The 27,983-nt window shown below is 48.6% G+C and overlaps 1 protein-coding gene across 2 annotated transcripts; it reads left to right on the top strand.

The window, feature by feature from the left end:
* The first annotated feature begins 534 nt into the window (after positions 1-534).
* MLLT1 (MLLT1 super elongation complex subunit) lies at positions 535-25,413 on the top strand. Of its 2 annotated transcripts, XM_035117925.2 has the most exons (12): positions 535-746; positions 4,982-5,162; positions 5,972-6,054; positions 7,618-7,761; positions 8,031-8,156; positions 9,621-10,172; positions 12,313-12,400; positions 15,536-15,647; positions 17,975-18,074; positions 19,292-19,363; positions 20,752-20,823; positions 22,030-25,413. In XM_035117925.2, exons 1-12 carry the CDS (start codon positions 735-737, stop codon positions 22,156-22,158), a joined length of 1,671 nt encoding a protein of 556 aa, XP_034973816.2. In that variant the 5' UTR covers positions 535-734; the 3' UTR covers positions 22,159-25,413. The 2 variants fall into 2 exon arrangements, with proteins under 2 accessions (XP_034973816.2, XP_034973818.2); XM_035117927.2 differs by lacking the exons at positions 19,292-19,363; positions 20,752-20,823; positions 22,030-25,413 and adding an exon at positions 18,780-19,285.
* Positions 25,414-27,983: the final 2,570 nt, after the last annotated feature.

Genomic DNA, 27,983 nt, shown 5'->3' with positions numbered 1-27,983 from the left:
TTTATATATATATATATATATATATATATATATATATATATATATATATATATATATATATATAGAAAATAAAAATAAATGAATGAATGAAAATAAAAGAACACAAATTAATGAAGATAAAAGGGCAAGGAACTGCAACCTCCCCGCCCCCGATTCCCCCCCCCATCACGTCCCTAAAGCGGCGCTATAGCGCCACTTCCATGAGGACTAGTGTCCTCGCTCGCCTGCCTCCCTCTGAGCGTCCGTTACAGGGCAACGGCTCGCGCTCTTTCTCCGCGCGGTCTCCTTGGCGACGCGACACCCGCCTCCCCCTCGCCTCCCTATTGGTCCCTCCTCATCATCAACCCCGCTCCCGCCATCGGTATCTCTCCTCGGCCGGCTCAGCCGCGCCGTCATTGGCCGTGGCGATCCCGCGCCGCCATTGGCCGAGGCGCCTGCCCGTTGCCGGAGAAGCGGAGGGGAAGGGGTTTCCGGTTCCGGTGTGGCGGCGGCGGTGGTGGTAGCGCAGGAGGGAAACGAAAAGAAGACTCGCGGGCGGGGGGGAGGGAAGGGCAAGAGCGCTGAGGAGAGGCCGGCGGGAGAGGCTCAGCAGGCCCCGAACCATGAGGCGGCGGCGGTGGCCTGAGGAGGAGGTGGAGCAGCAACAGCAGCAGCCCTAAGGGGAAGCAAGGCTAGGCCCAAAAGCCCAGGAGGACGGAAAGAGAAAGAGGCGGGCGGGCAGGCCGGGCCCAGCCATGGACAATCAGGTGAGTGGAGGGGGGAGGGGCTGCTCCCGCTCTCGCCCCTCCCTCCCGCTCCACAAGAGGGGGCGTGGCTTGGCTGCATTGGCTGCCCGATAGGCCCCGCCCCCGCCCTGTGAAAGGGGGCGGTGCTTTTGTGCCCCGGGGGGAGGGGGCGTGGCGCGGCTTCCCGTTGCCGCAGAGCCCTGGCTCCTCCCCGCCCCCCGTGGTGGGCGGGGCTTACTGCCGGCAGGGGTCTTTTTAACCTTCGTGGCTACGCCCCTCCCCACACACGGAAGGGGGCGTGGCTCTGCCTCGTGGGTAGGCTCCCATGTGCCAAAGGGGCGTGTCTTGTCATCATTGGATTGGTGGAGTTGGGAAAGGGACCGGGAGGGGTCATCTAGTCTGACCCCCTCGCGGTGCAGGGATTATTGTTTTTTGCCTTACAGTATAGCTCCTTCCTCCAGTTACTAAAATGGGGAAAGAACAGGCCCCTCTCCGCCACAGTATGGAAGGAGTAGCTGCCACGATCCAGGAAGGGTGTGTGGCTTTGCTCCATCCGAAGGCTGGGAGCCCCGCCCCCCCCAAAAGAGTAAGGACTGGAATGCTTGGGGGAGATGAGTGGCTCGTCCTCCTTCCCAGCCATATCTGAGGGAGTAGAGTTTGGTTCTGCTGCCCAAAGGCATTGTTCTTTTCTTTGCCCACCCCTCCATTCTGTTAGCTGTGAACGGGAAAGGGGTGTTTCCATTCTTGGAAGTGGGAGGTTTCATCACTGCCAACCCTTTGATGAGCAGCTCTGCTCCCCAGCTGCTAAGAACTTAAGAAGAGCCTGCTGGATCAGACCAATGGCGCATCCAGTCCAACATCTTGCCCTCACAGCGGCCAACCAGGTCCCTGTGAATAAGCCAGAGAGCTGAACGAGAGCACAAGAGCGCTCTCATGGATTCCAGCAACACATCTTTGGAAGCGTTGCTGCCTCCCAAGTGTGGAGGTTGCGCATAGATAGCCGTGTTGAGGAGGAAGGGGTGTGTCTTTCTGAGAAGGGGAGGAGCTTGCTACTCAAAATTAGGGTAAGTGAGAGAGACTTGGGGGAGTTTTGAGTGCTTGGCCCCTGACCCTTTCTCATTGGGGGTGGGGGATGCTTGGAGAAGGAGGGTGGACAGCTGCCCCTCCCCTTTCATGTACATGTAAGTATATCTGTGTAGACTAGATATACTAGCATGTATATCTGCACGTCCAACCCAAAAATAAGATGAGGAAGGAGAGCTTTGCTTGCACGTATTGTCTTGTTGCAGTCTATGCAGCAGCTTTGTACAGTAGACCAAGTAGTATTGTTTTCATACTTCTCATGGTTGCCCAACGCATGGCTGGCCTAACCCTACCTCTTTTTGAGTTCATGGCAGAAGGCAGTGTTCAAACAAGGAGCTTCACAGCTTTTACTCATAGCATTCCCACTAGGCCTGAATGCCCATGTTGCGCAGATAGGCAACGTGCACCCACCTCATGTCTATATAGCCGATTATATATTGGATCACTATTAATGTGTATCGGTATATACCTGGTTATAAGAACTACTTTGTGTATTTGAAATGCAGTTATTTAGATAGCAACTGGCAGCGTTACTGTATGTGCCATATATGTATATATTCAGCACGTGTGTCTGTATACATACTTTATATTTTATGTTTTTTGAATATCTTCAAATTTTCAAATCAATAAACACAGGTTACATGGGCAGCACGTTCCACACACATGCTGAAATATGCATTATATTGAATACACATTATATAAACTCACAAGCACATACAGCTGGCTACATGTGAATACTTCTGTGTTCATGTAAGCCTGTATCTAATTTAGCTAATACGTTCTGTAGCATGTGAATGCAATGGGAACGTGATGTTTATATAAATGTGTATTTGATACAATTTGTATGTTGGATGTAAGATACGGAGGCAGACTTACACTTGTTGGCTATCAATGAACTGGTACCTACATGGCTGTTCCACCACTTGATAACTGTGAAGTAGCCATTACAGGTCTAACACCAGAGGCCCATTTTTCATATCTCTCCGAAGGCTGTGTGTCTCAGCAGTTCCCAGACATAGAGGTCTGATTCATTCTTGATTTCTTGCCTCCTGAATGACTACACTTGATCACTGGTAGCTGAAAGGTAAACAGACTCCACTGCAAAGCCCTGTGTTTTGAGGAGATGTGAGGAATTCTTGCAATGTTTTATCTGCAATAGCCCATCCACACATGCAAGTTACTTGTGGATATTGCAGTTACCAAGCAATAGCCATGTCTATGTCACCTAGAGCAGTTCTCAAACTCTGGTCTGCAGCCCACAGATTTCATTCAGGTGGTCTGTGGCATTTCTGCAATATATCATATTGATTTAAGCTGCAATTTTATTGCTTATATTGTATTCTATTGCATTACACTTTGTATTTTGTATAATTCAACATGTAATACAATAAAAGATAAGAAATGAAAGAAACAATTAGAAATACAATTAAAAATCATGCAGCGCATTATAATTGCTACAATAGGAAAGAAAACCATTAAGTGATTCACCAAGACCCCCAGCAGTTTTCAAATGGTCCATGGCGAGTAAAGGTTTGGGAACCACTGCCGTAAAGGTAACCAGGACATCCCCCTATTTGCACTCTTCAAATAATGTTCATATTTATGTACATTTATGTGACCTCTCTAAAACACACACTGATGTTCTGGGTGCATCACTGCACATTACAAGGATCCACTGGTAAATACATTTTTTTGTCCTGGCACAAGCCCAAAAAGAGAGTCTCTCTGCCTTTCTTCTGTCCCTGGAGAAAGATGAGGACTCTCTGTGATGCCAGGCAAACTTCAGAAGCATGGAAGATGGAAGTAAAGCAATGACTGTCCCTGGTGTTGTGTTGTGTTGTGTTGTGTTGTGTTGTGAGAGAGCTTCCTGCTGAATATATGAAGCTTAGCTGCCTTGGGAGTTAGTTCCCATCCCTAGGAAGGCAAGGGGCTCACACACACACTTGAGCTCATATCATGTCAGAAGACTCTTATCCTCTTTAAAGGGGAGCATCTTGACAAGATCAGGTTACCAAGGGGAGCCCAGATTTGTTGACCCCTGCACAAATATTGGCCCTTTCATTCTCAGACTGTATTTCAACAATACTATTAAAGGGGAAACCAACCTTTTACCCTTCTTACATTTTTTGGGGTTTACTTACTAGGAAGTGACCCAGGGTCACTTCCCTGCTCTGCCACAAACCTTGTTGGGTGCTTGTGTTTCGGTTGAGGGTGCTCAGCATGACTGATATGGAAGCAGGACAGTACTCAAGCACAATAGGATGCTGAGTGAGAGGTCTGCACTGTGAAGCCTGTACAGTACAGGAGAGAGAAAGTCTTCTGGAAGTAAAATAAATATGTCAGTACCTCATGTTTTGCTGTCATGTGTGTCCACCTTAATGCCCCCAAAGTACCTTGCACAGCACGATGCCCACATTTCAGGTGCATTTCCAGCTTGTGCATCTGTCCAGTGCTGCCCTTTTGACTACTTAACAGTGGGTCAGGAGACCCATTCTTTTTTGGGGGAGAAGAGATGCTTGCTAATTCCAAACATGAAGGGCCTTTGGATATGCACCTTATCCATATATGTGTTGGATCATAGAATTGGTTGGTGCCTTTCAGACTGTCTAGTTCAGGCGTAGGATACCCTTGGTCCTCAGGATGTTGCTAAACTATAACGCCTGTCAGCCCCAGCAGGCTTAACCAATAGCCAGGGATGACGGAACTGGCTGTTCAGCAACATACTGAGGGTCAATGTTTTTGCAGTCCTGACCAGGTCCGGCCTCTTGCATCCCCCAAAGACGCAGCTTCCACTGGAAGACCTCCATTAAGGCCAATGGCCCTATTGTCAAACTCTTTCCATCAAGAAGCTCCTACCGTTCAACAGAACTCTGTTCTCCTGTAACTTCCATCCATTTGATCTAGTCCTGTGCTCTGAGGCAGCAGAGAGCAAATTGTTGCCTTTTCTGTGGGATGGCAGCCCTTTGGGGATGTGAGGAGGGTTATCGTGTTCCATCCTCAGTTCCCCCCGCCCTCTCCAGGATAAGAGTGCACAGTTCTTTACCTCTCATCATGAGGCATACCGTATCAGGGTGCCGTATTTCTTCTTGCTGCTGCTGCTGCTGCATCAACTTTGACATTCCTAGATGTTGCCTGTCTCCTTCCTCATTCCGTAACTTCCTTTGCCTTCCTAGTGCACGGTCCAGGTGAAGTTGGAGCTGGGGCACCGCGCCCAGCTACGGAAGAAGCCCACCACCGAAGGGTTCACCCATGACTGGATGGTGTTTGTGCGTGGCCCAGAACAATTCGAGATCCAGCACTTTGTGGAGAGGGTGGTCTTCCGGTTGCATCAGAGCTTCCCTAAACCGAAACGTGGTGAGTGAGTGTGTGTGTGTGTGTGTGTGTGTGTGTGTACATGCGTTAGCATGTAGCTTTCTCTGTAGGTGTGCTCTGGCATACTTCTGAGCACACAAGTGTTCCCATTGGGGACAGAGTACACATACAAGCCTTGCCCTCCTCCTCCCCCCTCCCCCCAGTATCCCCCTGCTAACACCAAGATATGCTCAGTCCCTGACCATCCCCATGTTGAACGGGATCTGCCAGGGGCTTCTTGTGTTTGCTTGAACACAACCAAGATGCCTCTCGTGGTTGGGGGATCCTACCTGAACTGTCAATGAGCCAGAAATACCTGCAGGCCAGCTGTGAATGGCTCCTTCCTCATTGTAGTCCCGCTCCTTGAGTGAGAACAATTGTTGGCCTAACACAAGGACGCTATGCTTGATGCATTATCATCATCTCCATATTGGACTGCGAGAGACCCTTGCCAGAAACCCTGGAGAGCTGCTGCTGGCCCATGTAGACAGTACGGTACTAGGTGGACCAGAGGCCCAACAAGATACCAAGGTCCAAGGCAGCTTCCTTTGTTCCTGTAATAGGTTATTGTTTTCAATAGTGTATCATTCTGGAGTGTTTCACGTACATGATCTTGTAATCCTTACAACAGACCTGTAATTGCTATCTGTATTGTTCTAGGTATTCTCTATGTAGGTGTGGAGATGCTCAGATTGGCAAAGAAAGAGAAGCTTGCCTAAGGCTACATAGCGTAGAAGCTAGCTACCTGTATGTTTCTTCTGTGATCCAACGGTCCTGAAGTTTTAATACTTAATTTCTGCTTTTCTTCTCAGTTTGCAAAGAACCTCCTTATAAAGTGGAAGAGTCTGGCTATGCTGGCTTCATTATGCCCATTGAAGTCCACTTCAAAAATAAGGTATAATTTCAATCTCTCCTCCTTGCCCTCCCCCCCCCCAAGCTCCCTTCTTGCGTTCCCTTAAAACACATGGCAAACTTAGCGGGCTGGCCAGCCCCTACACTACAGCAATGTAGCTGAACCTCATTGGCCCAGCCAAGTTTTTATCCAGGTCCAGTTATCATTTAACCTGCTCGTTAGTAAGCAATGAGACTGTTTGTGCATTTCACACACATTTTCATGCGGTGATCTATCATGGGACTTCCAGATAAGCAAAGGGCCTCCCTGATCTGCCTCTTGATACTCCTTTTCTCCTTGTCTTTCACATCTCTGCATCTCTTAGCGTGGAGGTCTCCAGTGTGCCGCTCGCAGGCACGATAGCAACTTCAGACACCTCCCAAGACCCTCCCAAATTCTTCTTTTAAAAATTAAATTAGTTTTTGTTGGTGGGAGTGTTCGGTTTTTTCTGTTTGTTTCATTTCTTAAGCAAGTGTATAGATCACTTTGCAGCACGGAGCCACTGAAGCGATGTGCCATGTAACATAAGTGTTGGTATTTGTGGGGGCTGGTTCTGAGCATTGCCAGTTTTCCTTCTGCTAAATAGATGTTCTGCGGTGCCCACAACGGATTATTAGAATTCCAAATGTGTCCCGGGCCCAAAAAAGTTGGGAACCCTGCCGTGGTCTTCAGATTTTAAAAGCAGTGAATAGATTGTGTTGGCCCCAAACCAGCACCTTGGAATATGTAACCTTCCTCTGACTTTGGTTGGTACCTGATCTTTTCATCGTTATCCGTGATGAGATAAAAGTCCAGGCCCGATTGCTGTGAGGGCTGCCATTTAATGCTCATCTGGAAAACCTTTCGGCTCAAGAGTACTGCAGTCAGGCTGCTAACTGGAACCTGTGGAATGGAGCTGTGCTCTTGCCAGTCCTCCAGGATCTTCCCTGCCTACCTCTGTGCCTGGAAGGTGCACTTCAGAGTGCACATTTTGACCTATGCAGCCGAAAGCTTTTGGGCCCGGGGTAGCCTGTTCCCATACAAGCCTGCCTGTGCTTGAAGTTTCGGCTGGGTTGCTCTCTTTGTCTGCTGTGTTTTGTGCTGCAGACAAAAAAAGGAAAAAAGTGTGTTTCAGTATTGTTCTAAGCCAGGGGTAGGCAACTTAAGGCCCATGGGCCACAAGCGGCCCACGGGGGTCGTTTAAGTGGCCCCTGAACTGAGCCGCCCACTCGGTGAGTCCCCGTGCGCTGTGCTATACCAGTGCAGCGCAGGGACTCGCTTCTGTGGTGCTGCAAATCACATCTGCGCATGCTCAGACGCCGGAAATCGTGGATGCTTATGCATGCACGATCCAGCCCACAGAGGGATCTCCGCTGGAGTGAACCGGCCCAGGCGAGGTAAACCTTGCCAACCTCTGTTCTAAGCCATCGCAGGGACCGGGGCTGGAAGACAGCCATGTCTGAATGTCGGCATAGGCAACCCTGAGCTAGAAGTGCCAAAAGTCTGACTCAATATAAGGCATCTCCCTGCGTTCCTATATATAGTTGTTAAAACCCCTTCATGCAGCTTTTCCTCCTTTGCTTTCAGGAGGAACCGAAGAAAGTTTGCTTCACCTACGATCTTTTCTTGAATTTGGAGGGGAATCCGCCTGTCAACCACCTGCGCTGTGAGAAGCTGACCTTCAACAACCCCACCAAGGAATTCCGCCGAAAACTAATCAGGGCTGGTGGGGTGAGTAGCCAAGACAGATGGACCCTGGTCTTTGCATGCTCCATGTAATGATTATTTGCTGTTCTTTGGATTGCTCTAGCCGAAAGTTCATAGAAGAATGGGTTTTGTGAAGTGCTGTTATGCTTCCCCCCCCCCCTAGGCTGGGAAACAAGGTGAGGGTGATAGAGGTTTGTTGTGTGGTGCAGAGAAAATGACTGGATAGGGAATTTCTGGAATTTGCTGGCACAAAGATGTGGAGCAGCATTAATATCCAGGTTGTCTTTCCCTAGGTGGTGGTAATGCCAGAAGGTGCCGAAACAGTGTCCAGGCCCAGTCCTGACTACCCCATGCTACCCACAATACCGCTCTCTGCCTTCTCTGATCCAAAAAAGACCAAACCGCCCCATGGGTCAAAGGTGAGTCACTTGGGAAGAGCGTGGGAATGTCCTTCCAAAACGATGAGGTCTAGAATCTTTCATTGTTCCCATTCTGCAGAGATGCTAAAGCCCTCCAAAGAGGCATAGAATTATGTGCACACTATATATATTCCCTTTGGCCTCCGCATTGCATTATGGTTGAGTTGAACTAATGGCTGGAAATCACAGGGAATTTGATTTCAGGTAAACTTTAAGTGAACCTCCACTAGTCAAGGCCATTCAAGAGTGGGCCAGGCTGCTTAATAATAATAATAATAATAATTTATTTATTCCCCAGCCACTCTGGGCGGCTTCCAACAGAATATTAAAATACAATAATCTATTGAGCATTAAAAGCTTCCCTAAACAGGGCTAGCCTTCAGATGTCTTCTAAAAGTCTGATAGCTGTTTATTTCCTTGACATCTGATGGGAGGGCGTTCCACAGGGCGGGCTCCACTACCGAGAAGCCCCTCTGCCTGGTTCCCTGTAACCTCACTTCTCACAGGGAGGGAACCACCAGAAGGCCCTCGGCACTGGACCTCCGTGTCCGGGCAGAATGATGGGGTGGAGATGCTCCTTCAGGTATAGGGGGTAGGCTCTCCGTCACTGGAGATGTTGAAGTAGAGACTGGGCAGCCATCTGTCAGGGATGCAGTAGTAGCAAGTTGGACTAATGACTTCTAATTCTTTGATACGTTGCATCTGTAGCAGAGAATAGAAGTAGGGGAAAGATACCCTAGGCCCGAGAGGAGAGCCTAGGTGATCCTGCACTTGCAATCGTTATTGCAGAATCCTCAATCTTCCCATTAGTATAAATTGGAAAGACTATGAAGAGTCTAATAGCACTGATTGCAAATATAGAAGGGGTGGGGAAAGGCAAGGTAACTGGCCTGTTTTAATTATTCTTGAATAACTGTTTGAGGGAATGGCTATCCTGAAGCAAGCAGAGCACAAGTCAGGGATAGGAAAACTGTGCCTTGCCTGATGTGAGGCTTAAGCTTGCTTCATTAACGTCCTATAGAATCAAGGCTACAACACCTCTGATGCACATTTCTCGGTCTGTGGTCCAGTAAAGCAGCAGAGTTTATTTCTGAGAATGTGTAGTGAAAAGGGCATTGTGGAACTTGTGTATTGCCCAACTATGGAAATGTGGGGTACCAGTACTGTTTTGGACCAGTGTAAATCTATGGAGGAAGGAGGGGCCTTCCTGGAGCCCCTTTATTCCTTTGTTCCATTGTTTTATTTTCTGCTCGTTTCTGTTCTGTTTACTATTTTGCTTTATTCTGAATTTGAAAGAACACGGCCATAGTGAGATACGACTTAACTGATTATCTGAATGCTTCCTGTATGGTGGCTTTCCCTTTGGAGGAAGATTCCGTTTTCTCCACAGAACCCAATCCTTTCATACAGGATGGGATAATTAAACTTTGCTGGTCTTTTCATTTCTCCTTCGCTGGTGCTTAGGAGGCCAACAAAGACAGCAGCAAAGCTTCCAAGCCACACAAGGTCACCCGGGAGCATCGTGAGAGGCCCAGGAAAGACTCGGAGAGCAAAAACTCCTCCAGGGATCTTGAAAGGGAGCCGGGTAAACCTGCGAAGGACTCCTCCAGGAAACCCACCGAGAACAAGGTGTCCAAGGAGGAGAAGACCCTCCCGAAAGCTGCTTTCAAGGAGCCCAAGCTGGCTCTGAAGGAGCCCAAGCTGGAGAACACGTCGCCAAAGGGTGGTCCTCCGCCGCCGGAGATGAAGCCTTCCAGCAAAAGGCCCCCTGCGGTGGAGTCTCCAAAACCCAGCGCTAAGAAGCCGAAGAAGAGCAGCTCCAAAGGAGCCAAGACCGTCCCGGCAACGTCCCCTCGGACTTCCTCTTACGCCGAGAAGAAGCCAGCCAAGGAGAAGCCGAGCGCCAAAGTGGAGAAGATGAAAACGGAGAGCGAAACTAAGGCGATCAAGAAACCCATGGAGGTGGCGGTGGCAGAGGACTCCAATTCTGAGGATGAAGCTTCTCTGAAGTCAGAGGTGAGGGGCCTGCTCTCTTCCCTGGCAAGGCCAGGCAGGGCTGCGCTGTATGGTGTCTACTGAGTGCAGGCAATTAAAAACAACCCACGCTGGAGACAGTTTGGACCTGGGGCTCTTGTTGAGTTTCAGTCCTGCATCTGCCTTCTCCGCCCTCTAGTCCTGCTAATATTTCTTCTTGGGATTCGTAAAGGTTTTTCAGAATGCAGGGAAACCCTAGAGGTGAGGTACAATGGTGGTTTCCCTCGCTATCGCCCTAAAATGCTTTAAAAATGGCCAGTTCTCTCCCCCCGCCCCAAGATTCCAGTCTGAGAACTGAATGGTTTTTCAAAACTTTTTCTTTAACCGTATTTAAAAACAAAAATGGTCAAGCCACTCTTTTTCCCAACATGCTCAGGACATACATGGCTCCTCCCTACCCCCACCCCTTTCATAATTTTAATATTTTTATTATTCCTATGTCTGGCTTGCCCCAGCCACCCAACAGATATTAAAAATGCAATGAAACTTAGAACATTAAAAACCTCATTGCAGCCACCGCATTGGCTGTCCCAGGCAGCCTAAGCACTGACTAGACCAGGGGTCTAGACCTGGGCCGGTTTACTCCAGCGGAGAGCCCTCCGTGGGCCGCGATTTCTGGCGTCTGTCTGCGCAGACGCGATTTCCGGCACCGCGGAAGCGATTCCCCATGCCGTGCTGTGCCAGTTTACCGCAGTGGGCAGGGACTCGCCGAGCGGGCAGCTCAGTGGGCCGGTTAAACGACCCCCATGGGCTGCTTGTGGCCCATGAGCCTTAGTTTGCCAACCCCTAGACTAGACCCTGGTCACTTTAGCTTGTAACCTGCCCTGGGACCTTAGGGTAAAGGCTGGGTAATAAATTGTAATTGTTAGTAGGGCCCTGTTGGTCCACAGTACCACACCAGACTCTGCATCATTCTTACAACATCCCACTACTTGGGTATCTTCCAGAACTGGGTCATGGAAGAAGGTCTGGCGTTCCACCCTGGGAAACCTTGGCTCCAGTCAAGCCGCCCATGCACCATCCTCGGGCTGAGGGTGGATTTTATTTAAATTAAATCAATTTAAATCACTAGTCAGTAAGACTTGATTTAAGTCTTCTTTTTACAGAAAGACTCGTTCTTGCTGGTATAATCTTAATATTTACAACCAGATGAAGGTTTCATTTTTGGAATAATAAAATTTCAGAGTAGCTTTTACAGTTGTATAAAAAAATACTGATTTGGTTATACTATTAAAAATACTAAATTAACTGTTTATATTCGGACAACTTTTCTGCTGTACTCTATTGGCAGGAGAAAAGTAATCATTTCCTTAATAACAATTTAAACTATCTATTTAACTGAAACCATAACATTATAGCATATGTATCCATGTTTGTTAACTGATGTGGTTAAACCATTTTTTTAAAAAAAAGTTAGACTGAGTTTTAGCACACATGAAAAACTTGAAACAAATTCTTATTTCCTGATGAATAGCCTTTGGACTATAATGTAACTTGAATGGAAAACTAGAAAGATTTCCCCCCCTGGATTTTAAAAATCCAGTTTAAATTAAAAAAATCCAATTTAAATTTTTTAAAATACATTTTTCTCCACCCTACTCTGGCTTTTACACCCTAAGCCACCATTGAACAAGAAAGCAAAGAAAGAAAGAAAGAAAAATAGATAGGATAGGAATGCTTCTGAAGTAGGGAAATAGCAAGATGAATATACCCAGGCCTTTGGCTAATAAAACAATCATGTGGCCTTTTAAACTGGGGGTGGGTAATGTTTCTGTTTGTTACTGTGCTATGTATTTTTGTGTTTAGATTGTAAATTGCTCTGTGATCCTCAGATGAACGGCAGTATAGAAAATCCTATTACAGCTGTTTCCCTCCCCACAACATGAGGATCTAACTTACCCTGTCTTTCTTAAGTCCTGAGAAGAAGGTTGACCAGACTTCCAAGTCTGTGATTTAATCCTCTTGGTTACTAAAGGACAAAACTAAAGAACCCTCCATGGGAAATAAAAGAAATGGGGCTGGGCTGGGCTGCGATCTCTCTCTCTGCCATTCTGCTGTACGGACCAAAGAGTTGAAATCATTCTCTCTCTCTCCCTTCTTCCTTTCTCTGGGTCGACTGAAGTCTGCCCCATCCAGCCCTTCCAACTCCAGCTCCAGCTCCGACTCCAGCTCTGACTCTGATTTCGAGCCATCTCAGAACCACAGCCAAGGTGCGTTGCTGTTTGGAAATCTCACGTGAGTCATGGTGTCAATTAAGCCTACGATGCCTCCCCCCCACCCCCAAGTATAAGGTTTTTGTTTGTCATAATGGCCCAATAATAGCCACTGGTTCATAAAATCCAGCACTCAACATTGTGCTTCCTGAATGTTGAAAGCACTTAACTAAAGACACAGAAAACCTTGGCAAGGGCTGATGTAAGTCAGTTAGGTGGCCAAGGGAAAGTCATTCTCTCTCAGCCTCAGTTGGTGCTGAACTGCATCCACCTACATCAGCCATCTTTTAGCACAGGCATAGGCAAACTCGGCCCTCCAGATGTTTCGGGACTACAACTCCCATCATTCCTAGCTAACAGAACCAGTGGTCAGGGATGATGGGAGTTGTAGTCTGGAGGGCCGAGTTAGCCTACGCCTGTTATAGCTCAACCCTGAGGCTGAGAGAGAATGAGTTGCCCTGGGCCACCTAAGGGGGCCTAAACTGGGCCAGTTTTCCAGCTCAGTCTCTTGACTTACATCAGCCCTTGTCAAGGTTTTCTGTGCCTTTCGTTAAGTAGCTTCCTTTTTTAAAATACCGCCACTGTAGAAAGTCGTGCCGCTTGGCTAGACATAAACGCGACAGCTTCACCAGTTCCCTGAAAACCCCAGAGAGCTGCTGTCTGACAGCATAGACCAGCCTCCCCCCTCCCCCAACCCTGCGGGTTCCCAATGTTTCAGTCAGCATGGCCAGTCATTGAAGAGTTGCAAAAATAACTGCTCACCTGAGGAAATCTTTAGGAAAGTTGCTGCCTTTTCCACCCACCCACCCCTTCGCAAAAAAAGACCGCTAGGGCAGAAACTGGTTTGCAAAGTTAGACATGGTGGTGTACCTGACTTGCTTCACCTGTATCCTCTCCACCTGGCACAATTTCACCACAATTAGGTGCAGTAATTGGGGGGGGGGGTATTCCGCTTTGGCTGGATGTTGCAGGTGTCAATCTCCTCATTGTTCATCTCTGGTTACTTGGGAAGCACCCCACACCTGGTGGGAGCCATAACATGGGTGCTCTTCTGGGGGGGGGGTGTCAACAAACGGAAGCAAATGTGGGTCTACAGCAGGAGCAGCAGTGGTGATAAGTGCTAAGTTTCTAGCCTTTGAGGCTGTAAAGGTGATAGTCCTGATTAATAACAACAAATCGTTAGCACTAATTCTGTCATTTTTTGGTACTAAACAATAAATAATGCTTCGTATTCGTCAAGTGCTTCTCTAAAGTGTTTTACATTATCTTGCTTGCAAGGTAGGTCAGTCTGATCCCCAGATTGTTTGTGGGGTGGGGTGGAGTTTGAGTCTGAGAGAAAACGGCTTGCCTAAGTCTGCCTTTGCCACAAATGCGATGCAAGTGGCAGATGCAAGATTTGAAATGAGGACTTCCTGAATCACACAGCACCATGTCAAATCTGCTGCCATGTCAAATCACCTCTCTGCCACAAGAGATGTGCTTGCCTCTTGCCTCTTCTCTCTCCCACCCACCTTAAAAATGAATTCAGGACACAAGCTGACGGATGGGTTAACCGGCGTGCAGGTGGGGGCACCCAAGGGAGAAGGCAGAGCCATGTGATCACCAATCTTGGAGCGGACAGCTTCAAATAGTCAAATGTTTGCAGCCTTCTCTCCTCCTGAAGAGAGTCTTCCAAGCTTCTACTGTATGGGTGGGAGACCTTTGGCTCTCCATATGTTGCGAAACTACAGCTCCCGCCAGTCATCCCTGGCCACTGGCCATCCTTGCTAGGACTTGTGGGGGGTTGTAGTTGAGTGTCTGGAGAGCTAAAGGTTCCCCACTCCTGCTGTACTCAGCACCTTGTATCACACTTAACTACCACCACCATCGCAGGCGCAACAAACAGAGCAACTGTCCGCACGCAAAAGAGTCTCCACAGATGTAAACAAGGTTTATTTATTACAGGCTTCCCAATGGTGTTTAAAACTCGGGCAAGTATTTTGGAGGCAGGGAACTTGTTACAGTGGAACCTAGGTTTTCGAGCATCTTGGAAGCCGAACGTTTCAGTTTCCGAACGCTGAAAACCCGGAAGTAATTGCTTCCATTTTCGAACGTGCCTTGGAGGTCGAATGGCGTCCGGGGTGCATTTCTCAATTTTCTCCATTGAAATTGCCGACTGTCCAATGGAGCCTCAGTCGTCGAACGTTTCGGAAGCAGAATGGTCTTCCAGAACGGATTAAGTTCGACAACTGAGGTTCCACTGTAGAATAATAATTTATTAGAATAATAATTTATTATTTATACCCCGCCCATCTGGCCGGGTTCCCCCAGCCACTCTGGGCGGCTTCCAACAAAACAGAAATTCTAAAATAAAGAAATCCATCAAACATTAAAATACAGAAATCCATCACACATTAAAAGCTTCCCTAAACAGGGCTGCCTTGAGATGCCTTCTAAAGGTCTGGTAATTGTTGTTCTCTTTGACCTCTAGTGGGAGGGCATTCCACAGGGTGGGTGCCACTACCGAGAAGGCCCTCTGCCTGGTTCCCTGTAACTTGGCTTCTCGTAGTGAGGGAACCGCCAGAAGGCCCTCGGAGCTGGACCTCAGAGTCCGGGCAGAACGATGGGGGTGGAGACGCTCCTTCAGGTATACCGGACCGAGGCTGTTTCTAAACCCGTTTCTTTTTGGTCTGAAAGGTGTGATGGTAACACAATGATTTTGCTGGAGAGATGGCGGGGGGGGAGGGACTTGGGACAGTCGCAAAATGTCTGCTTGCCTGTGGGGCAGACCCAAACCACCTGTGGCCCTCCGTGCTGTGTGAACGCCCCTCTTTCTCCGCATTGTGTCCTGTGGCTCAACAGCCACCCTGTTTACTGTTCTAGACAGGTAGAACAATGAGCTAAGCAGGCCTTGTGGTGGGCCACTCTCCCTGTCTCACTATCAGGCTGTGTTTGGCTTGGGGAGCCCTGGAGCTGTTCCACCCTGTGTACAGGGCAGCCCAGCTGTTCCTGGGGTGGCCCAGTGGGAACTGAACAGAGCCCAAACGGACAGTGCCTGGTAAGCAGCCCAGCACAACTCCGCTTAGCGTTGAACCTGAGTTTCCCTGTCCTGTGCCCATTTTTAAACTGGCTTTCCCGGCTTCTGAACCCCAGGGCCTCTGCGCTCCATGGTCGAGGACTTGCAGTCGGAAGAGTCTGACGATGATGACAGTTCTTCTGGGGACGAGACGGCGGTCAAGGCGGCTCCCATCAGCAGGGATGCGAGGTGAGAGCAGCCCAGGTTTATTTATGTGCTGTTTTTGCCTGTGTTTAAAGCAGGGGTCAGCAAACTTTTTCATCAAGGGGCTGGTCCACTGTCCCTCAGACCTTGTGGGGGGCCGGACTATATTTTGAAAAATATAAATACCCTGCAAGCCAGTCCTGCAGCTGCCTCTGGACCTGGAGGAATGCACTCTGCACGCGCTCAGGAGTGTGTCTCAGCACCGCCCGCTCACCAGCGTTGTTGATGAGCAGCAGTCGCTCCATTGGCCCGTCCCCACAGAGCTCCCAGGCGGCATGCACCACATACTGCGGCCTGTCGTCCAAGGCCAGGTCAGCGGGCAGGCCACACACGTGGAGCGCTGGGCAGGTGGCATGCAGCTCACCCTCCAGCTGTTCTAGCGCGGCCACTGAGCGCGTCACCAGCAGTGCCGAGGCGCGGGTCCAGCAGTCGTGCCAAGCTCCGGCTGAAGCCCCGCGACGCGCCCATCACAATGCCCATGGCGCGGCCCAGACCTGACACCTGTCTCTCCGTCCATGGCTGCGCCGGGTTTACCTCAGCACAGTGGTGGCGAGGGGCTTCCTGCAGCCAATCCAAAGCCATACCAGCGTCGCGGAAGTCAGTCCCCGCGCGGTGAGGCGTCTGCAGCTTCTTTTCAAGGAAACACTGTGCTGGTTTAGCTCAGCGTGGGGACTGACCGATTGAGCGGCAGGGTCCGCAGGCCGGATTTACGAGCCTGGTGGGCCGCATCCGGCCCCCGGGCCAAAGTTTGCCGACCCCTGGTTTAAGGCAATCATGGTCTTCCAAAGCAGCTCGTAGTCTGGCTTACAGAAACACAGAATGAAAGGAAGGGGGCAGGTAGAGAAGTGAGTTTAATCTTCAAGCCCAGAACAGTTGGGGCCACCTGATCTTCCAGTGAGTTTGTTTGAACAGCAGTTGTTAGCTCTTGTACATTTGGCTCGTGAATGGGGTCAGGGTGTCCTTCCCCTCCCTTCTGCAGCCCCGGAGTAGCTGTCAGTTGGCCCACACTACTCTCTCTGGCAAGGAGGGAGTCAGGAGAGTCTGCTCCCTGCAGCCTTCTTCTTTTCTGGCTGATGGCTGGGTGGTCTTCCAGGCAAGCAGGGGGAGCGGCCTCTGGCAGCTTGGTTCGCTGAGCCAGTGGCAGAAGCCAGAGTTCACTGCCCTACTTTTCTGCCTTCCCAGCACTACAGTCAGATGCAATTGGCTGTCTTTTGTGTTCAGAACTTGTAGCTGTTGCCTAAAGCAAACAAAAGATGTGGAGTCAAGCTTTCATGACTTATTTGACCTGAACAGATTGTTCAGGGTTTTCATAAGAATGGGTCATGTTGCGTCGTGGGGCACGTGCTAGTTCTACTCAGAAATGAATGAATATGATTAAATTGGGCCCATTAATACCTTTGAGTGCTCTTGAGTAGAACCAGCATTGGATGCAACCCTTTGCTGCCTATGGAGGGGATGGAAGAGAAGCAGCAGAGGAGGCAGTGTTTTGCCACCACCCCATCAAGCTCAGGATTCTGTGCACCCGGCATTAGCCAACGTAGTGCCCTCCAGACGACGTCAGCCCCTCCCAGGTCCCATCAGCCCCAGCCAGCATGGCACAGTGGTCAGAGGTGATGGCAACTTTTGGCCAGTAGATTCTGGAGGGTGCCACAATGACTAACCTCAGCTCTTCACTGACTGGTTGCTCCATCCTGGGCATTCATCCTGAAGCTGCTTGCTTACAAAGCACTGGCTGTAGCCACTGAGCTACTGGAGACAGAGAGGGGCCTGTCCAGAATGTGGGAGCAGAGCCTCCTGCTTAACCCTGCAGCCTTCCAGGATAAGTGTGGGAAACCTGTAGCCCTCCAGGTGTTACTGAACTACAACTCCCACCAGCCCCAGCGAGCACGGCCAGTGGCCATGGATGAGGATGAAAGTTATAGCTCAGCAACATCTGGAGGGGCAAAGGTTTCCCCACACCTGTCCTGAAAGGCTGCCCCCATTGTCCAGCCCGGACACCAAGGTCCAGCTCCGATGGTCTTCTGGCGGTTCCCTCACGGTGAGAAGTGAGGTTACAGGGAACCAGGCACAGAGCCTTCTCGGTAGTGGCGCCTGCCCTGCGGAACACCCTCCCATCAGATGTCAAGGAAATTAAGAACTATATTTGACTTTCAGAAGACATCTGAAGGTAGCCCTGTATTGGGAAGTTTTTAATGTTTGTTGTGTTATTGTGTTTTTAATGTTTTGTTGGGAGCTGCCAACCCAGTCAGATGGGCAATGTATTATTATTATTATTATTATTATTATTATTATTATTATTATTGCCTCTTCAGACTCAGCCACAGCGATAGCGACAGTGACAACAGTGAGGACTCCTGCCTTCCGAGTCGGGAGCCTCCTCCCAACCAGAAACTACCCCCCTCTAACAATAAGGTAATTGTGCAGCAAAGGCAGTTTGGCTTCCTACTCACCCTAGCTGTCTGGAATTTGGCCCAGGTATACTAAAGGAGTGCAAGGCTGGGGTGCGGGGGGACGGGAGACAGTTGTAGGAGTGGCTGTTTTTGTTTCGTAAGCAGCGGAGAAAGTTGAGAAGAGGAAAGAGAAGGAGAAAGGACCAAAGAGAGAAAGGATACAGAAAGTAATAGCCAGGGAAGATTGGAAGAAGGGTTAGTTCATTTATCGAAGGAAGCAGGGAAGGAGCTGGAGCTCTTTGGTCCTGTCCTCTCGAGGGGACTAAGAACACCTGTGAGGGCAGGCATAGGCAAACCCGGCCCTCAAGATGTTTTGGGACTACAATTCTCTGACCACTGGTCCTGTTAGCTAGGGGTGATGGGAGTTGTCGTTCCAAAACATCTGGAGGGCCGAGTTTGCCGGTGTGAGGGTGTTGAAACAAGGCAGGAACAGAAATAAGGGTGCATTGCTAGCTTGTTTCAACAAATCATTCAACCAACCGCAGTTCGGGTTCAGGCATAAGCTGCAGTTAGTTTTAAGGCAGGCAGAGACTGTTCCCAGTGCCTTCCTTGCAGCCACCCACAAGCCAAAGGCTTGGTCGTATAGGTCAGTGCTATGTTTTGGTGGCAGGGTTTGTAAATAGGGGCACAAGACACCCAAACAATTGATGACCTCCCCTCTTGGCAGAGACGGAGTGCAGAGGCCCTGTAGGAGAAACCACTATCGCCATATTGCCTCCTTCTCCAGACTGGTGTCCTCCAGATATTACTGGACTACAACTCCCATCATCCCTGCCCAGCGGCCATGATGGATCCAGCTCTTAGCATTGAACATCCATGGAGGACTCTGGGTTCAAGAAGGCTGCTGGGTGGCACGAGGGCATCTGTTGAGATCATATCTGAGTAGAGATTTGAATGAGGCGCTTTCCTTCTTTCCTACTCCTTGCCCCTACTCCCATGATGAATCAGTCTTGTTTGGGGAGCTCTGGCTGGTGGTGGGAAAATTCCTCGTGGGGGGCAGAGTTGACTTGCAGTTCCTTTGTTACGAGAAGGGGAGAGAACCTGTTTGCTATATTGTGCCTGGTTTCCAGTTTGAAGGAGCGCAGTCTTTGCACCTTATCAAGGCTCTGCTGCAACGGTTGCCTTTTGTCCCCTCTGAACTGGCTCGTGAGCATGTTCCCCCTCTTTAACTGCTTTCAGGTAACTGGGAGGAAGAGCCCAGAGTCCTGCAGCAAGCCAGAAAAGATTCTGAAGAAAGGGACCTATGACAAGGTACCTCCATGGAGAGGGGCATTTAAATTGTAGGAGGGAGGGAGGGAAGGAGAAGCCATCTGTTGGCAGAGGGAGCCCTTGGCTGCTCAGGATAAACCAAGCCAGCCCTAACGAGGCTCAAGCCACCTCTTTTGAAATGTGCAAAGCTGTCTTCTGCAGAGCCAGGCCATTCGTTCATGCCCAATATTGTCTCCTCTGGCAGGCAGCAGCTCCCTGGCTGCCTTTCCTAGCTAGATTCAAGAGCTCCCAGTACTTTCTCCTCCCACACCCCAAGCTTCTCCCTGTGCAGCACAAAGGGAATATACAGATTCTTTTTTTTCTCGATTTGGTAGGGGGCCCATTTATTCCCTTTCTGCCATCTAGATCAGGGGTCAGCAAACTTTTTCAGCAGGAGGAGAGTCCACTGTCCCTCAGACCTTGTGGGGGGCCAGAGTATATTTTTTTTGGGGGGGGGGGAGGTGGGAAATGAATGAATTCCTATGCCCCACAAATAACCCAGAGATGCATTTTAAATGAAAGCACACATTCTACTCATGTAAACACACCAGGCAGGCCCCACAAATAACCCAGAGATGCATTTTAAATAAAAGCACACATTCTACTCATGTTAAAAACACTGATTCCCGACTGGATTTAGAAAGCAATTGGGTTGGATCCGGGTCCCAGGCCTTAGTTTGCCTACCCGTGTGATAGTGGTGCGGGAGATCATGTTCCTTTTATATATATTTTTCTCCTTTGAAACAAAAGAAGAGGATCTGTTTTTTTTATAAGGAAACTTCATACAGAGTAGGTGCGTTGCTGTTGTTGTTGTTGCTGGAGCAAAGCTTCAAATATCCCCGTTGTTCAGCCCTAGCAGCAACACAGGCTTTGCTACCAGAGGCAGTTTAATGCAGTTGTGGCCCTCCAGACATTGCTGAACAACAATGCCCATCCTCACTGGTCATTGGCCATGTTTGCTGGGACTGGTGGGAGCTGTAGTTCAGCAGCGTCTGGAGACCCAAAGGTCCCCCATACCTACTTTAATGGATGCCAGAGATGCGTGCAAGACTTGCCTTCCCATTTTCTTTTAGGCTGGTTTTTGCGTTGCCGTTTCCCCTCCAACCCCCCAACCCTTTGTACAACTCCACAATGTGCTCATGTGCAATACAGAAGTTCTAATTCACTGGGCACCACTCCTAACCCACCCACCCACCCACTGTGTCCATTTTTTTTTTTTTTGCAAAGGAGGACAAAAACCTTCCCCACTGTCCACCTGAACTGGCAGCAGCATATTTGCCCTTCAGGCTATCGGGGTGTGTGAGCATTAATCAGCACTTTGATGGCGAGAGGACTGAAAACCTCAAGATAGAGGGTTCTCCTAGCTAATCTTCCTTCTTCCCTCTCTTAAGGCCTACACTGATGAGTTGGTGGAACTTCATCGGAGGCTGATGGCTTTACGGGAACGAAATGTGCTTCAGCAGGTAAGGACATGTTAGGTGGTTTTGTGTGTGGGAATGCAAGTTGAAGCCAGAGTGGAATGTTAAACGTTCTCTTTTGCCGCAGTGCAATGAATGGTGCTGCTGTTGTTGTTTTCAGATTATCTTGTTCAAGCACCTTATGCATATATCCAGTTGTAACCTGTAGTTGTTGTTGTTGTTGTTACGTTTTGTGGCCTTGCAAATTCAACGGAAGCTGTCCTGGGAGCACAGACGGGTCTCAAAAGTTGGACAGGCTAGCAGTTTGAAAGCTAAAGACTGAAAAGCATCCCCACCCCCCTAATTACTACATGTAGGCGAGGGACAGGGAGATTTCTGATGAAATGATTCTGTGATGTTTTTTCTTTGAAGTCCTGGGAAGAATTTTTATGAGTCTTCATGTTCCTGCCCCCAGGCAGATGTGGGGTCTGCCTTTGCCCAGCCACGGCTGCCTTCACACCTTTCAAATGAGCAATCCCACTTGAATTACTATTAGCCTTGCCCACAAGTAATGTCTAGTGGGGATAAATACATCTCCAGCCAGGAAATGTGTTCTGCCAGCAGGACTTAGATAAGACCAGTCTTTGAAGTCTCCCAATTTGCTATTGCCTTGTTGTTCCACTGCAGTACAGCAGCCAATGTAGTTTGTGTCCTATGCCTCGAAGCAGCCTTTCATGGAGACAAGAGGGTCAGTCCAGGGGAGGGGAGCACTGCACGTGGCTTTTTAAAATGGTGCACAAAGTGTGAACGATTGGTCCCTGTCTGAATTTCCGCAGTGGGACAGGAAATGAGAGAGAGCAAAAGCAGGGAGCAAACTCTCTGCGTTGGGTTGGCACAGAATATTGGTGTCTCACAGACCTAGCATATAGAATAAGAGAACAAGAAGAACATAGGTTTAAAGAAGATTGGAAAATGTTTATTGAATATATGGAGGGAAATTGTATACATTTGAAAACGCTGGCAGCATTAAGATAAATTCAACTGTGTACATAAGTTTTGGTGGATGCAATAATGGAATGGTTTAGTTTATGTAAAATAGGCAGGGATTTTATGTCATGCAAAATGAACCATGGGAAGAGAAGAAGGCAAGTTCATTTTAAGGTTGTTTAAATGAATATTCTAATATGTAAAACACAAAATTTAATAAAAATTATAAGGGGAGGGGGGGAGAATATTTGCGTCTCACTCTGATCCTTTTCCTCCCCGGCCTAGATTGTAAATCTCATTGAGGAAACCGGACATTTCAATGTCACCAACACAACCTTCGACTTTGACTTGTTCTCCTTGGACGAAACGACCGTCCGCAAGCTGCAGAGCTACCTGGAGGCCGTGGCTACGTGACCCTTGGCTTCTGAAGCGGGACGCTTTTTTTTAAAACCAGAATCCCTGTCTTTTCGGTACCAGGAAATGGACTCGTGGACCTTGGCCGCCGCCTTATCCTCTCGATTCACCTGAAGCACTGCCTTAGGGATCAGCCACGCTCTAGGAACACGCTGCTGCTGCTGCTGCCGCCGCCGCTTCTGCTGCTGCCGCCGCCACCAGCTCCTCCTCTTGGGCTTCAGCCGAGCGCTCGTCCTTGGCGAGCCTGTCCTCCTTCGCTTCAGAAGCTTTGCTTGGAACTGGTAGAGTAAAAGCTGCGCTGGTCCTAGCCGCGACACCGTGCTCTCCTTGGTTGTTTGGTTGTTGCTGTTTTTTTAATTCCGGCTTTTTAAATTTTAGAACGAGATTCTCTTATGTGTGTGTGTTTTTAAAAAAAAGAATGCACGTTTGAGGCATCCTATTTTAAGTTCGGGATAAAACTCAGCTGTCGTTTCTGCGCAGAACCTACGGACATGAAAACAACCTGGCCTGCAGGCGTCGCAAGGCTTGGCGCCCCCCCCCTTGCCTCTTCCCGCTGCCTCACCCCAGGTCACATGGAGAGACTTCCGATCAGATCAGGGCAGGCATTGGTGCAGCCAAATCACACGACTTGCCCAGAGGACAGCCACCCATGTTGGGGCCGGTGGAGTATTGTGGGGCGGGTTCTTTGTGCCAGGTGCAGCGGCGCCCCGGCCTGAACTTGCTCCTCCGCGTGTGGGACAATTTCCGGAACGTACTTGCGCCCACTGACGGGCGCCTGCCATCTCGCACTTGAGGCTTTCGATGTGGTGCTGGATCCAGTTCCCCAAACGAGCCTTTTTTTTTCCTTTCCCCCTGTTTGATCTGCTTTAACTGTAAGGACTATGTTACTGTACGCTGTCCTGTTCTGTCATTCTCACGTACATATATATGAATGACGTATACCTCTATATATGTCATTTATATATATTTACATATATATATATAAGTGTAAGAAGGGCCTAATCGGGTCTTAAGGTCTCAAAAGGGGGGGGGTGTAGGGGTTTTGCGTGGGAGGGCATTGATATTTTGTTTCCGTTTCATTTTTTTAAAGTTGCAGTGGCAGATAGGGAGGGGGGGGTAAAGTACGGTTTGACCTGTTTCTTCAACATACCTGTGGGCAGATAATTTTTTTGCATATGGAAACCAAGCAAATATCCTGAAGATCTCTCTCCCCCCCCCCCCCGTTTCTCCAAAAGGGACAGATCTGTGTTGCTCTTTCTTACTTTCTTCATTTGCCATCAGTGTTCAAATAACTTTTTGCCAAAATGCATTACCACCATTGCCGTTTTGCAAAGAAACGTCCCCCCCCCACCCCACCCCCCCGGTCAGTTTCTATGAAATCAGTTGGCCCAGGGGTGGGGAAGAGATGAACTGACTCAGAGGAGCTTTCGCTTGAGAGTTTGTCTTTCTCCTCCTCTTTATTTTAAAACACCTGCACGGTCACAAAGGTTTTGAAAACAAAACTTTGGCGGGTGCTGGACAACACTAATTGGAATATTTGTCAGTATTCCTTGCTTGGCTAAGTTTTTGTGCATGGGGTGTAGGGGGTGTAGGGGGAAGACCCTGAAGTATGCAGAAACTGCCCACCCCCCAGATGCAAACACACACGTGGTTTTAGCATTTTAGAGGTGCAGCTTACCTTCCAAACAAGAGTCTTAAATCTTTTGCCAAATGTTACAGGACTACTGATGGTGGTGGTGATGCTGTTTGTGTTGCGGCACATGGGGTGGGGGGTTGGCCAGAAGATTTTGCTTTGAGCTCTCTTAGGAGTCCTAAAGTGAGTGCACAGGGGCCCCTTGCGGAAGCGGTGTTTTTAAACCTGACAGTTTTAGTCTCTTCTGGGTTCCTTCCCCTCTCTTCCCCCCGCCTGCAAAAGTTACAACTATTATGTGGCAATAAGCTGATCTGCGTTAGGTCATGTTGACCCCAAATCCTATTTTGAGCTTTCCTTTTTTTTAACTTCTTGTCCGTGTGTCTTGTTTGTCTTTATAAGATGCCAACTTCCAGAGCTGCTCTGTTGCAATGACTCAGCTGTGTCTCATATCTGGCCAGTCGTTCTGAGCCTCAGAATTTGGGAAAATTCCAGAGAAGACTCTGCTGTGCCAACAGAAAAGAAATGGAGAATAGTAGGAGAGCTTTCTGTGCTTGTTGAGGTGCTTCCACTTTGAGTTTGATGGGGGCGCTGCTAGTGGAGGGAGGGGGCTCATGAGCCATGGGCCCCTCGTTCCTTCTGAAAGTTCCCCAAGGGTTTCTGGGTGCCTAATGAATTGGGCTGAAAGGGGTTCCCAGTGTGGCAAAAAGTTACTACTACACCACTCTGTTTGTTACCCAGGCGAGGGACCTACTCTTAAAATAAAACACAGAACCAAATCTTACCACACTGGGCAGGATGATCGAAGAGACTACATAACTTTAAACGTAACCCCTTACCCAGAGATGATTTGAGGTTAATTAATGGAGGGCGTAATGAGGAAGCAAATGGACCTTGAGCAGCATCTGCCGGGGGAAATGGAATTGGGGTTAAATGAGTTGAAGAGAGAATCATTTGGGATGGGATGGGATGCAGTTTAACTGAATTAGTTTATCTGGGGCGTGCCTCTAGCTGGCTTGCCTCTAAATTTGTGTGTATACATATGTTTGAGCGCTTGTATGTATACGTATAGATATATATACACCCACACACATTTGTGCCCATGCCCCCCGATTTTTTTACAAGGACCTTGGCAACACCCCTGGAGCTCAGCAACGCTGCCTTGCTATGCTTGGGGTAAGCAGGCAACATGGATGCTGTGCAGCCTCAGGATGAGGCCTGATTCCAGCCACGGGTACTGCAAGGCCTCCTTTCCAAAGCAAGAACAGGCATTTGTCAACCCCCCTGCACAGCTCTCTCTCCGGCTCCCAATGCCAGTATCCATTCATTCCAGATGTTGTGTCTTTGCGTTTGGAAGTTTCCTTGAGAACAAAAGGCACCCGAGAGGGTGGCGGAGAAGCCTTTCCCCTCCGTGCTTCCTCCTGGATGTTGCCCCCCCCCCCCACCAGGCAGCTGCGTTCTTGGGTGAGCGAGAAGAGGTGGGGCTCTCTTGGGTCAGGGCAGCCTCTCCCGAAACTTAAGTATTAATCGCTCAGGGGGGTGCAGGGGGAGAATGAACATTTGCAAGAAGTTGGGGGGGGAGGTGTTTTCTTCCACTATTAAAAAATGTATTTTATAGATTTTTTTTTAAAAGAATGACCCCCACTTCCTCTCACCCCATTGGTGCCCTTGTAGCTGTTTTGGTCACCAAAGGACTTCCTTGTGATCTGATCACACACACCCCTTTCCTTTCTCCCCCACCCCAACCTCATCTCCTCCTTTTTATTTCCAAAAGCCTTTGAGGCTTTACAGCTGGGACTGGAGCCCAAATGCCGGTTGAGCAGACTTGGGGTTTTATGATACTGGTGTTCCATCCTCCTCCTCCACCACCATTCTGTTGTAGATTCTTTCTCTTAGAATGGCTGCTGTGTTTGTGGGTCCATTGTGGTGTTCGTGTGTGTGTGTGTGTGTGTGTGTGTGTGTGTGTGTGTGTGTGTGTGTGTGTCGAGTGAGAGCATCCATGGGTAGCTGTAACATAGATGGGGAGACTGGATGGTTTTCCCTATCTCTGGCTTCTGGAAAATCACCCCAAAGAGAAGTGTAGTAAGGAATTGGGGGGGGGGGGGTCTTTCCAAATGGGTGTCTTCTTTATGATCTTTCTCTCTCCCCTCCCCTCTTTTGTTCCTTGAAACTGACAGCGCTTTAAGTCTGTTACCTGTCTTTCGGTTTTTGTATTAAGGGGCCTATTTTGGGGAATGGTTAAAATGGATGGTGTTTTTGGTTGGGCAAACCTGTCCTCTCTCTCTCTCTCTCTCTCTCTCTCTCCACCTAAATCTTTGTATACTGCTTGTCCCCTTCATTTTGGCCCAGTGGTGTTAAGTAGATGTGAGATGTTAGGAGTTTTAAAGCTGTGGGATGGGTGGGGAGGGGGAAGGAAGTGTTTTCAGTAGATGTGAAAATTTTAGAGACTTGAAAGCTATTTTCCCCCCTGTTTGTTTTGTTTTTAAGAGAAATTTGGGGGAAAGTAAAATATATGCAATGCTGCCACTTTAAAGAGAGTCTGGAATGAATTCCATACAACTTGGAGCACAAAATCCTACAGCTATAAGCATGGGCTCTTTCCGTTTCCCATTCAAATAATTATAGATACGTTTCAGTGTTAACAGCTGCACAGTACCTGATTCAGGCACCTAAACGGCTGCTTGTATGATCCCCTATGGCAGTGTTACAATCTGGAGATTCTTAAGCCATCTGTGCGCTAGTAAGATTTAACGGGTAGGTCTGGGGCGATAAAGGGCTCTCTTTTAAAAGCAGAAATGCAACACTGTGGAGTGGCAACTTAAAGGCTTGTTTCAAGGGTGCACAAACCACTCCTGAGGTTTTTTACAATCAAGCAGTGTAAACAATTTTATGAAATAAATAAATACGCTTGGCAGCGCTGAGCACATATATAATATTCTGACGAAGAAAGGAGGCAGCCCCTACAGTCATGCTGAGCTTTGGAGGCACTCAGATAATAGGAAATAGATGGAGTTTGGTTTTTGAGACTCTGTGCCATGTCAGATAAGACCCCGACCTTCTGTGATTTGAGGGGAGAGCAACCTGGCCTTATGTTAGGCCCCAGTAGCTGTGCCATTTCAGCTGGCTGCCTACCAAGGCTAACTGATGGAATTGGTGGGCTGCAATCTTGCAGCTTGGCTTCATCTACCAGATTGTTTTAAGTCTGTCTCTTTTTTTGCCACTTAGCAAATAGGATCGAAAATGAAAATAGGAACAAACGGATGGTGCAATTCAACCAGGACGAAAGTTCTCCTTGACCTGAGGTGCAGTAGAAATGGAAGGAATGTTTTGTTTCTAGTGGAGAAAGCTCAGAGGGGAACACTCTTTTTAATGCAACAAACATTAATTTTAGCTATTGCTCAGAACAAATATTTCAAAAGTGTTCGGTTTCCCACACACACACACACCGTTCCCCTCCCCCTCCCCCGAATTCCCTTTTTAAATGCCAGGCAGCAGGAAAGATTTGTGCTCCAAATTTGTTTGGGTTTTTCCCACAGGTCTGGTGTCCATTCCTGGTACTCAGCAAAGATTTAGATAGCTTCCATTTGCTGTACCAATGACTTAACAGGAAGCGTTTTAGCCACAAAAACCTTGGAACCAACTGGAAGTGGAGAGAGCCGCAGCTGTTCCGTTACCCATTTCAGCTGTTCTGCCCTCTTCCCCCATGAGCAGCTGTTGGGAAGTGATGAGGGTCTGAGGTCATAGCTCAAAGAGTAGTGGGACCCGTCTCCCCAAAAAATGTTCTGCCCTCCATGGAGTTCCCCCCCCCCCGCCCCCATGTTCTGTCCAAACAGCAGGCCAGAAGTGCTCTCCAATCTGTTTCCACTTTGGTGATTTTTTTTGAAACACCGCTGCTACTTCAACAACAGGGGAGGTGCACCCATCCATGGAAAGAAATAGGATTTTAAAAGTGTTTTTAATTATGGCCAGATCTGCGCTCCCCAAGCGCAGTCGGAGGTGCTTGTGGCCTTCGAAGCATCCTGGGCAGATGTGTCCGCCGTGTTCAGAGTTGTGTGTCCACTGCCATTTCGTGCTAGAGCAGAACTGAGTATGAAAGGTGCTGCCGGTTCCAGAATTAATCTTCCTGAGGATCTCAGGACTTTTTTTTTCCAAAAAAAAGTTAAAATCAGCAAGATTCCAGTTCATATTCTTACCA

The sequence above is a fragment of the Zootoca vivipara genome, chromosome 6 (genome assembly GCF_963506605.1).
Source record: "Zootoca vivipara chromosome 6, rZooViv1.1, whole genome shotgun sequence".
Classification (NCBI taxonomy): Eukaryota; Metazoa; Chordata; class Lepidosauria; order Squamata; family Lacertidae; genus Zootoca; species Zootoca vivipara.
This window is presented reverse-complemented; position numbering and strand designations above follow the sequence as displayed.